General features: G+C 35.1%; 2 protein-coding genes across 2 annotated transcripts; both read right to left on the minus strand.

The window, feature by feature from the left end:
* Positions 1 to 54: 54 nt before the first annotated feature.
* On the minus strand, positions 55 to 2,818 carry LOC143465335 (uncharacterized). Its single transcript, XM_076963571.1, has 4 exons — positions 2,660 to 2,818; positions 2,124 to 2,304; positions 1,505 to 1,687; positions 55 to 1,129 (listed from the first exon to the last, which is right to left on the minus strand). The coding sequence occupies exons 1-4, from the start codon at positions 2,750 to 2,752 to the stop codon at positions 288 to 290; spliced, it is 1,299 nt and encodes a 432-aa protein (XP_076819686.1). The 5' UTR covers positions 2,753 to 2,818; the 3' UTR covers positions 55 to 287.
* Positions 2,819 to 3,882: 1,064 nt separating this feature from the next.
* On the minus strand, positions 3,883 to 10,934 carry LOC143465361 (uncharacterized). The gene is made up of 4 exons (XM_076963601.1): positions 9,508 to 10,934; positions 6,124 to 6,292; positions 5,680 to 5,826; positions 3,883 to 5,388 (listed from the first exon to the last, which is right to left on the minus strand). Exons 1-4 carry the CDS (start codon positions 9,652 to 9,654, stop codon positions 5,135 to 5,137), a joined length of 717 nt encoding a protein of 238 aa, XP_076819716.1. The 5' UTR covers positions 9,655 to 10,934; the 3' UTR covers positions 3,883 to 5,134.
* Positions 10,935 to 11,016: the final 82 nt, after the last annotated feature.

Here is an 11,016-nt window from a genome sequence, read left to right on the forward strand (position 1 = left end):
CATGCAAAGTTATGTATTTATACAACACGAACTAGTTGCTGTTCGAACAAAACACCATTTCACAATGTGTAGTGGGGTATTTATTTATATAAACTGGAAGAAAATATTTGAACAACAACCAGCAGCATAAAAGTTCTTTCGTATTGCTAAGTTATAGCTAAACTGTTTAACAGAGAGTGTAGTCTGTTGTGAAATATGGTTTATACAGCAGCCAAGGGAATAGTATTTAGAAAAGATCAATGAAATGAACATTCAATGCAGCTGTACAAGCATGGTAGGTTACGCGTTTAAGCAGAAACATACGCAGTTATGCGAGATGTCCTTCCCGAACAAGCAAGTTTCCAATTGATAATCCCGGCTGCAAGCGCGGATGCATGGAAAATACAACCGCACCACAGAAAATAGATCGAATAACCAAATACCGGAAACGAGTCAAAAAATTGAAATAACATTTTGATGCCAGCGCTGTTGGGACCTGAGAAGAAAAACCTGTTTCTTCTCGGAGCTCTTCTCTTTCGTCTTTCTTCGACAAATAGAACATCATCCTCTGAGTGGGAGTTTGTCAAAATCAAACTGTTGAGAATTTCTTCAATTTCATCCCAAAGGTCTTCATTCGTTGGATTATTTAAAGTGGAGTTATCACTAAGAATGGGAGAATTGTTGTCAGTCGAGTTCCTGTGTGAAGATGAGTTTTCGTTGCTTACAACTGTGGAACTTGTGCGGCTGAAATCGGTATAACTCGAACTATTGGTCCTAAACTTGACCTGTTGCCGACTGCCTTGAGTGGTCGAAATAGGTAAGGTAAAATTTAAGTCTGTATTTGAACTTTGGTCTTCTGTGTTATTCAACAATGGCTGCGAAGTGGTGATCAACGAAACTGATATTCCTTTTGTGGGCATACCGAGCTCATTATTTTTTCCAAAATTTCGTTCGTTAAGCACATTGGAACGATTCTGATCCAAGGATGGATTAAAATTGAACGGCGTTTTACCAGCTGCTGTTAGGTCGATACTGGCGCTTTCAATACCGGCAGTTGCGCTGAGTACTTGTAGTATGAAGGTCTGGGGATGGCCGACTGCTTTCGATTTTTCATTTGTGAGAATAGAAACGCCAGCTATGAGTAATGCAACTGTAATTGCAAAGCGATAACATATGCGTTAGTATAATAGTAGCGGCCTTATTTGTCTCAAGCCGTAGGCTACGCGTCTTACGAATTACATGCATTTTGTAGTAAGTTATGCGATGTTTTATCTTATATACATAAGCTACATGTTTCATACAAAGAAATCATGAAACTTTCTGGCGAATAAGAATGTTTGCAAGGTTTGTTTCATATTTTCAATTGTGTGAAACTGAGCTAAAATTAAATGTATTTACAAAAATTCATGGAGACTGAGATTTTAAGAATACGAAGATATTTAAGACGAGCAAGTCGATGCGTGAAAGCGTTGATAACCACAGTTTGCCCAAACATCTTATCTTCAATCTTTGCATCGTTACTTACCGCTCATGCTCTGAATCACGGTTCCCTGGATATTATGTTTAGCGGCACGAAATTCCTTCTTCGGATTTCGTCTGTCTGCTCCACACGATGCGATCAGGAAGAAATGGAAAGAAACCACCGCACACGCCATTCCGACCAATAAGAGACCGGCAACCACTCGAGAATATTGCTTTTGTTCTTCAACTAAAAAACCCTGAACGTTAAACGTCTATACAACAACGCTGTTGTTGTATAGAAGGATATCTTAAGTTGGCGAGAAAAATACGTCGATTTAACTCACGACAAAAAATATTTCTAGTGAAAGTTTTGTTTTGATCGGCGACAAGGAGCTCTTAGCTTAGCTTATTATAGCCTACGTCACATCGCTTTCGGGTCTAAATTAGATAAAAATAAAATTTCACATCTTTGACATTTTTGCCTCGGGTGTGGTTGCCATGAGCAACGATAATGCAGCTGATAGCTGCGATAGATTATTAATAGTAGCTTATAAGTTTAGGCAAAGTCATTTTACCAACTATATGTTTGATGATGGTTTTGGATTTTTGAAGGCTTAAATCGTTACAAAGTTTTTTTTGTAGTTGATTTTACTTGTTCGACAGAAAGAGGTTTGAAAACTCACGCGGGGTTTGAAGGTAGACAGTCCCATCTGGCATCAGAAAACCAATATAAAACAGGCCTTGTTCAATACATATTTGTTTCCTCTCCTCTGATTTGAAACCAGGCATTCGACCAAATCCACTTCTCATTCCATGCTCTAGAAACCTCATAGCTGATGACGATTCTGGTGGACCTCGACAAACCTACAATAATTTGACAGAAGTGTTTTATGATGGGAAATATGTCCTACTCTAACAATTTAAACGCGTCATGGATTTCTTTTGCCTCGGCAGTTTTGTCAATTGAATATGCACCTTATGCAGGAAAAGGTCAACGCTTTGGTAATTTCATAAACTGATGCAGAGAGTGCAGACTTTTTAACCACTCAACCAAGTTTTTAAGTAGGTAGGCCTACTACTCGCAATACTCTCTCAAACTCTAGCACAGGTGGCTAGCTTTACTTCAATCAATGTTCCTATCTTACAAAAGCAATCGTTTTTTTGAAAGTGCCTAGCTTGCATCCTACGACATTATAACAAGCGGATAGACAAGTTTTACCTGCACTACATTGGAAGTTATTATTCCAGCAATAAGGAAGCAACTTCCAACACCAATAAGAGCCGCTGCAAAGATCAGTGCAATTTTTCTCATGTTGTTCGCACTCCACGACTCACAAGATCATCTGCAAATTTTGGGAAGCCGTTGGTATTTAAACGATAGCTTAAAATTCAAACTTCCGCATGCCGCCATTTTTCATTAGCCCTCGGGGGAGCAAGTTGAGCTTCGCCCTGAAGCGAAATCCTGATATAGATTTTTTGAATCCTCAGGTGAGGTTGGCGTTATAGCGGTTCCCAGAGTTTGTTTTTTTATTGGCACCTTGAAATGAAAGTCACGAAGTGCATGTAATCATCCGAACTTCCTTAACGCACTGTAACCAAGCCCGCTGTTTTCTGTAGATCGTAGCTTGAAGGCAAAAAGGAAATACAAAGACGCCTTACATTTTTTGGGGCAAAGTTGAAACACAATTATCGTTCGCTGATTGATTGTCGTACTGTGTTCGAATGACGTATGGATAAGTTACTCTCGGTTAATTTCCAAGCTTGGTTGAAAGCAATGAGCAGCATATCGCGCGGTCTTTGAAGCTAAAAATGTTTTGCAGTTAGAGTTGAACACAAACTTTGCGAAAAATATCTGATTTATTATTAGATGTCTAAAAATGTACCTTTTTAGAACGTTTTAAACCGCTGTTTTTTCTAGGTTGGTGGGATTACACAGCTACGTACACAAAATATAAACATTCTGAATCAGGACTATATCGTTAAGGATTTAACCTTGCCCTGTCCAAATCGAAAAATTTACGACAAACCTGTAGCTGCAGCTTTCAAGCTATTTTATTCATCTATTGATGACTACAAATGATTGTTTAAAGATTTGAAAAACAAAGTGAAGGTTGGAAGTTATCAACTGGTGGGTTTTCATCGTTTTGAAGCAAACACTGTAGTTAGCAAGACAAATTGAATTCTAATCCATTTTAATGTTGAAATATGGCTAAACCCAAATACTAGCAGACGTGGCCTTAAGTACATAGAAAGTCACACAAAATTCAGTGATAAAATAGAGTTACACAGTGAAATACGTATTAAAGTTACAAAGGTAGTAAAGCGAAATATGTAAAAAAAATTCTAGTTACGAATACATACAAAAAAAAAGCTCTGAATGATAATAATAATTAGGTCATGGGGTGACAAAACATGACAGCAGAATGATATAAAACCAGACAACACATCACTTGAACTTTAATTAATGCATGGTATGTAATGTTGAACTTGAACATAGCTCATTGTGTTTAAAATAAGTTATGCATAAGCAGACGATGGTTACTGTAACATGAAATTTGAGCAAGACCAAAGCGCCACTATATGCAACCACTTAGGTAAAACATCTGGTGACATAAGCATTGGCTAATTACTCATAAATGGCAAAAATTTATTTGAAAACTGTATACTTGACATAAACTTGGCGCCATAATCTCAATACAGTGCTAGTGGACACTATAAGAATATGTGGTGGGTTTCCATTTAGCACACACTGTATTACTAAATGTTGCATGGGCATTGAAAAACAGCATTGTTAAGAATTGAAGCATTAATTTTGCTAGAAACAAGTACGCATTAGGAACATCACAAATATGATAGTTGTCTGATACTGCATACTTGGTAATTACATGGATGAAGACAGAACATCCTGCTGATTGTTATAATATCCGGATATGACTTCTTTTATATGAAATAAGATATTTAACTGAAACAAAATTTCGCTGTTTTTCTGAAAAAATTTAAGGCGAGTCAAACAAACACAGAAAAGTGCTTAAAAGTTAAATATAATGAACAAAAAGACTGATAAATAAAAAAATTTTCTACAAACAGTTGTATGTATTTCACAAACTAATGAGGTACATGATGTATTGTCATGTGTCAACAGTTGACAGGCAAAGGCTATTTAGGCTGAAAAATACTGTGTATATTGTCTCCTCAAATTGAAATATATCAAAGATGAAAACTTACGCCTATATTTGTTTAACAACTAATGCACAAATTAACATTGTTATATACCTCCACTCATAATAAAGTAACCAATAAAGCTAAAATGCATGTTCCTACTGTTAAGCATAGGGCATCATCACGCTGGGCAATACTGAGATAAATACAACACACCACTTGCCAAAAACAATTGCCGTGATGAAATAACCGAAAGTAAACGTAAGCACAAGTCCATACAAGACTTAATATTAATTTAAATTTCAATGTGAAAATTTATATTGAAATGTTGACACCAACATATCATAGTTTATGGAACTTAAGCGGTCCTAGTACACCTAAAATTGTGGGGATATTGCAGCAACACTGTACTAGCTAGCATGGCAACCTTACAATACGATGTGGATATTGCAAAGCAAACACTACTGAAGTACACCTTCAGGTGAATAAAATTTAATTCTAAAACTTAACTGTATACCTTCTGAATAGAGCAAAGTCATAAAACAGAGATATTGCATTCTGCGTGTTTATGTAAATTTTTATCGTTGCGAGAATGATAGAATACAATGGCGCTATTTAAAGTGGCACAAGTTGAAAACAGACTTAGCCAGGCCAAATAGTATGAAAGACCATATGAACCATGGAAGTTATTCAGGAGGTCTTTGATAACGTCTTGTTCTGGATCATCAACCATTGCAGTTCGTTCTTTGTAAATTGTGAAAATAATGACGGCAGCAAAGAGAAACAACACTATAAATGAAAGAAAAACATAAATAAAATAAAAATTTCTGATTCTCTACATCTATAAAGTTTTATAGAAAGCTATATATTCAAGCACGATGCAAGTTAATGCAAGCATGTTTAGTCTTTTTTACTAACCTACAAAAAAGTAAATTGTACATTATGATTACAGCTTGGTGATTTCTAAAGAATTTCTGTATTTTCGTAACTGAATTTGATACATCATTTGTTTGCATTGATTGTAGTAACTACATTTGCAAAAAGTTGATATATGTATTTTACTATCTGCACAAAACTTACCAGAAATGATAATAGATACAATAACAAATCTTCTTTTGAATATCTCAAAATAACACAAAAATGAAACTATGGCGGAAATAGGTAGAATGAGTACGGTAATTAACATCAGTACAGCTGAAACCTTCACCATGGCATGGCATTTGTCACCTGTTGACAATGAATGAAATGCCAGCATAAATAGGCGTTGAATTGTGGGTGTGCAACAAAGCTTACCAAATTTTATCCATTGCAGACAGATATCATACTGTAATGTTTGCTTTGTATGTATTCTATGCCAATATAATATACTGCAATTGCGCATATAAAATATGGCGATAACTTAATAAAAAATCAAAATTTATTGAAATCATGCCATTAAAATGAAGGCTACTCACAAAGTGACACCACAAATTCAACTAATGGAAGCTTACAAAAACAAAATGATCTTCTAGCTACGACATTTACCTATGTACACAAAGGAAGTTGGTAGATGAGGCACAGACAAAGCACCGTTGAACAAACCAATGTTCAGGCACATTTGATGAGTGTCGTATGAAGTCGTCTGAAGATCTTCTTGCAATTCCTTGTGGTACAAGTCAAATGCATTTCCAGAAGAGCTGAACGGAGCACAAACCTGCCGTACAATAACAGAATATCATTATCGACTATGTAATTACAAAAAACAACTGATTGCATATAACTTACGAAACAAGTCAGTGACTAACTATTTGTGATTATTATTAATAAATCACAAACAACAAAGTTTTGAGTGTGTTTGCCTCTTGAAATATATTTACCAGACTCTAAGCAAATATAATTCCTGAATTGACAGTGTAAGTGAGTAAACAAGAGTCATATATACATTTTATTTTCAGCCTCAATAAAAATGAAGTGTCCTAACATAACTTAAATAACATTGCAAATGAAATGTTAACTTTCGTGCAGAAACCAATGTAACGTCCATAGAATTTGAAGTTGGAATTTACTGTGGTTACTTAGGTTGAAACATCTTATTACTGTGAAAAGTTCAATTAATAGGGTTGCAGCGGTAGAATAACAATTTATATTATATATATACTTCAAGAAACAAACAACCTGTCAAAACCATGTCATTGAAATAACAAAGATTTTTGTGTAGCTGCCAAGTGTTGATGTTATGCTTATATTGTAAGTTTGTAAGGTATGTTACAGTAACTTGTCTCTAGTTTAACAACAACTGATATGATGGGTTTAAAATTTGAAAGCAAATATATAAAAATTATTTGGCAAATATTTTGGCAGCCATCTTGTTTGAAAATGAAAATGAAAAAACAGTGATTTCACTTCACTGTCAATGACCCTATATTCAGTTCGTTTTAACAGATTTTCAAAACTTTTATAGCTTTCATATATACAACAGTGAAATCTTCTCTTTTATATACAAATGTTTCAAATTTCAAATTTAATTTGAAAATAAGGAACATCATGACGCTGTTTTCCCTGCTTTTAAACAAACTGCTTTTGCAAATTTTCATTTTTTGGTTTTGTTTAGAAATAGGATTGCAAAATACCTCTTCACCAATTTAATATAAATTCATATGCCAGTGAAATAAGCAAACATTACTGAAAAAATGGTCAATATGATAAAAATTTTATACATATATATACAATTTTTGAATACAAAGCAAACATAGCACTTTTCAAAGAAAGTTGAATTTTTAATGTACAGTGAGACCTCGTTAATCCGGACCACTTCGTTTCGTCAAAAAATGTCGGTTTAGCGGGGTTTCCGGATTGTCGGAAAGTAAAAAATCAATCAATCTTGCAAATGCAGCACCGTGTTCAAAACGCAGTATGCACCTTACTCCAATTCTAAGTACCGAGTTTCTGGTTGGACAGCAACTAAAATAAAATTATATTTTTTGTATGAACCAACCCAGTGTTGAACCCCAGAACCACCGTATTTAAGACGAATGCTGTAAGCCAGAAGTGACCAACATGCGGTCGCAAGTCGGTTTGACAACCGCTCTTGCATTGCAAAGCATTTCGGCGGGACCAGCAGTCTTGAACTTTCTTTGACCTGTTTCTAATCTTTGCGCAATGCGATATCAAAAGCTGATAGCACAATTGAGTTGCAGCAGTATGTCTTCAATAGATTGCCGCACTCAACCGATGTACTGTACGTATTTTTTTGCGATCGCGGAAGCGTTGTTTGTTAGTGTTGATGAACAATTTATTTTTTCGTTTCTGAAATACTGTACAATATTTCATAGTATGACTAAAAAGCTGTGCGGCTTATTCAGCTGTAACTAACAAAGTGGCTTGCCAGTTGCCACAACGAATAGGTCCGTCACCCCTGCTACAACGTTATTATGCAACGCAACGTAATTGACCGCAACGTTATTATGCGTAGATAATCGGCTATTGTTTCGTCAACTAACTACATAGGCTACTATATTAGGACAATCGTGAATCATTTTCGCTTAACTGTTAATAATCCGGTTTATCGGATTTTATTGCTATTGATTTAGCACGTTTGTTCCAAAACTTTTGTGTCGGAGTCGGACAGCGGGGTTTCCGGATTAAAGGGGTAAAATGCATAGGAAGAAATCCGTTCCCGGCAGTTTTGTGTCGGATAGCGGGGATTCCGGTTCATCGGGGTACGGATTAACGAGGTCTCACTGTATATTCAATGATTAATAATAATCGCAATACCGAAGCCGGTCTCAAATTTTGCCAATTACTCAAACTCTTTAAAACAATGATGTTTGTAACAGTATATTTGAAGATTAAAATCAAGTAAGAATTATACAACCCATTGAGCCAGACTGGAGATAAAGTTCAACGGCTTAAAAATGGGTTTGATATAGAAAGAGATCTTAAAAAGAAAGATGAAAAGAATGATTTTTTTATCTCATGTACAACTCATGTTAGGTTTCAATGACTCCACAAGCCAAGCAATACCAACAGCTACACAACACCCTGGACATAAATATAATAAGCCACACATACAAAAAATAATCAACTAAAAATTCAATCAATACATCTGTCCCATAGTAGCTATATATACTTGTAGATGTGATGTAATAATATACATATTACATTCATTTAACTGATTGTTATTCCAGTTTGTATATTTTTACAGCCAATTTGTGAAACAAATAAAAAAGTGAAACTAAAATTAACTATAAAACAATTAACTGAAATTAGTATCAAGCTTTGGAAGAACAAAGAGATTTGTTGTATTTAGGCTTCACATTAACCGTTTTTTAAAATAACATTTTGTCAAAAAAGCAAACAAACACATATCATGCAGTCTAACTAAGTTTGTTGGTGCCTAAGTCACAATTGGAAAAATATTTTCAATATTTAAATGTGCAATTATTTTTTTACAATAGTATAGATAATAATTAAATAATAATATATATACAATTTTTTTTAATTGGTTGATTAGATCAAAATATAAAGCGAAGCCTATTGCTGTACTAAGTCCTATGCTTTCAAGAGTTAAAAAGTGGAACTGCAATTTTTATTCCTATTGTTAGATTCATCACTAATCTATCAATCAATCATTCTATTTTTTTTCAAAAGTGTGGCGGGGATGAAAAATCAAGCCAGTTGTTACTAACACACGCCAATGCAATTAAAAGTGACAAAGCCGAAAAGGCTTAAAAGATGCTCAAGAAAAATAACGTTAATATTTGCTGGTAACAACTAGAACGGCCACTAAACGTATAACAAAATAAAATTGTTCAATACAAGGTGCATTAAATTCACTAATTAATTAATTAACTCACTTCAGTGAGTTCATGTGTAATATGCATCACATGTATAAATAACAAGATTAAGAATAAAATATTGACAACTTACACTGATCCAGTAATTGGTAAAACAGGATGCAAGCAATATAATCCAGGACAATACAATGTAAATAGTTATTCTATGAATTCGTCTGAATGGTTCCGTCACCAACTGGGTATACTTCTTAGACCCAGGACAAAAGGTGACAGTTCGCATGTCTTCATTAGATTACCAAAGGTGTATTGGATCGTTAAATATGCATTTCAGTTTTGTTTTGTCCCTATGTTGTAAAGCTTAGCTAGCCCTAAAGATCATTTTTTTGTTTTGATCAATTGGCATAGGTGCACTCAATACTGTTTTTCATGAGCTATAAATACTGGTGAACATAAGGAGAGCAATTTTGTGCTTAATCACCTGGACAGACCTTCTATGCCAAGATTGGAAAGTTTCTTGTTTTTGAGTGAGAAATCTTAATCACCCACGCACTTAGTAAATTTCTTCAATCTGGTTCTGCGCATTCAGCTTTTAATGGATTAAATTAAGCATAGTCAAATTGTGCACACATTAAGATGTAATTGTGCATTTAAAAATTTTTGTGCACTCGCACATGTCTGTATTGGTTGTTTGGCGCACGTAAGATCTTGCTGAAAACGGCCATACTTTGCGGTCTGGCCAATATCCTGATATCAGGTGTGAATATCATAACCTACCGTTATTAAGAGATCACTACTGTTTGCTAGTGAATGCTCTAGGCTACCGCTATATTGCCTTTCCATATGGAAATTCAGCCTAAATAGACAATTAATACTATAATTAGAGGCGTGCATGACGAGTGAACGAGCTATATTATAGACCTAACAAATTGTTCACTCAGTTTGCAAACCGGTTATAGGAAGGGCCAAGGTATCATCACGACAGAAAAGTAGCGACAGTTTTCGAGCAGAAATCCAAACGAACAATTGAAGCTTCTTTGAACGCTATCCAGCCAAAACTTGTGTCGTTGTCCATAGCAGAAAGTTTAGCACCTGTACGCAGAAGGTCCATCAACGTGTACGCTTATCTTTTTTATCTCACGCCAATTTATAATAAATAAACAAAAAATTGAGGCTTCAATTCACGCCTTCACACATCAAGTCAAAATTCGTATCTTTGCACGCAAGAGTTTTTGTCAAAAACTGCCGTACTTTTCATTCAGGATATTTCGACGCCCAATTTTCAATTTATTGTTGAAAACTGGAAACTGCAAAATTTTCTAGTCGGGTGCACTTACCAGTACATACAGAAGGCTAGTCCGGTCTGTAATTGTCAGTACGGTATTTAATCTAGTAGGGTTGAAAACGTCGGTCTGCTTGCTAGCCTACGTCATTAGCATTATACATCTTTTCGCTTCCCACAGTCACTGATGAAAAATAAACAATACAATACCATACCCCAGCACAAGATCTGACAAACTCAAAACAAAAAATGTTCATTTTCTGTGTTCTACACAAACGTAGTAATCTCTGCTCATACTACCTGTATTTGATAAGAATTTATCATAGAAATCTAACAACGGTGTTTCGTCACGGTTAAGGGTTT

This window comes from Clavelina lepadiformis, chromosome 1 (assembly GCF_947623445.1).
Source record: "Clavelina lepadiformis chromosome 1, kaClaLepa1.1, whole genome shotgun sequence".
In the NCBI taxonomy this organism is placed as follows: Eukaryota; Metazoa; Chordata; class Ascidiacea; order Aplousobranchia; family Clavelinidae; genus Clavelina; species Clavelina lepadiformis.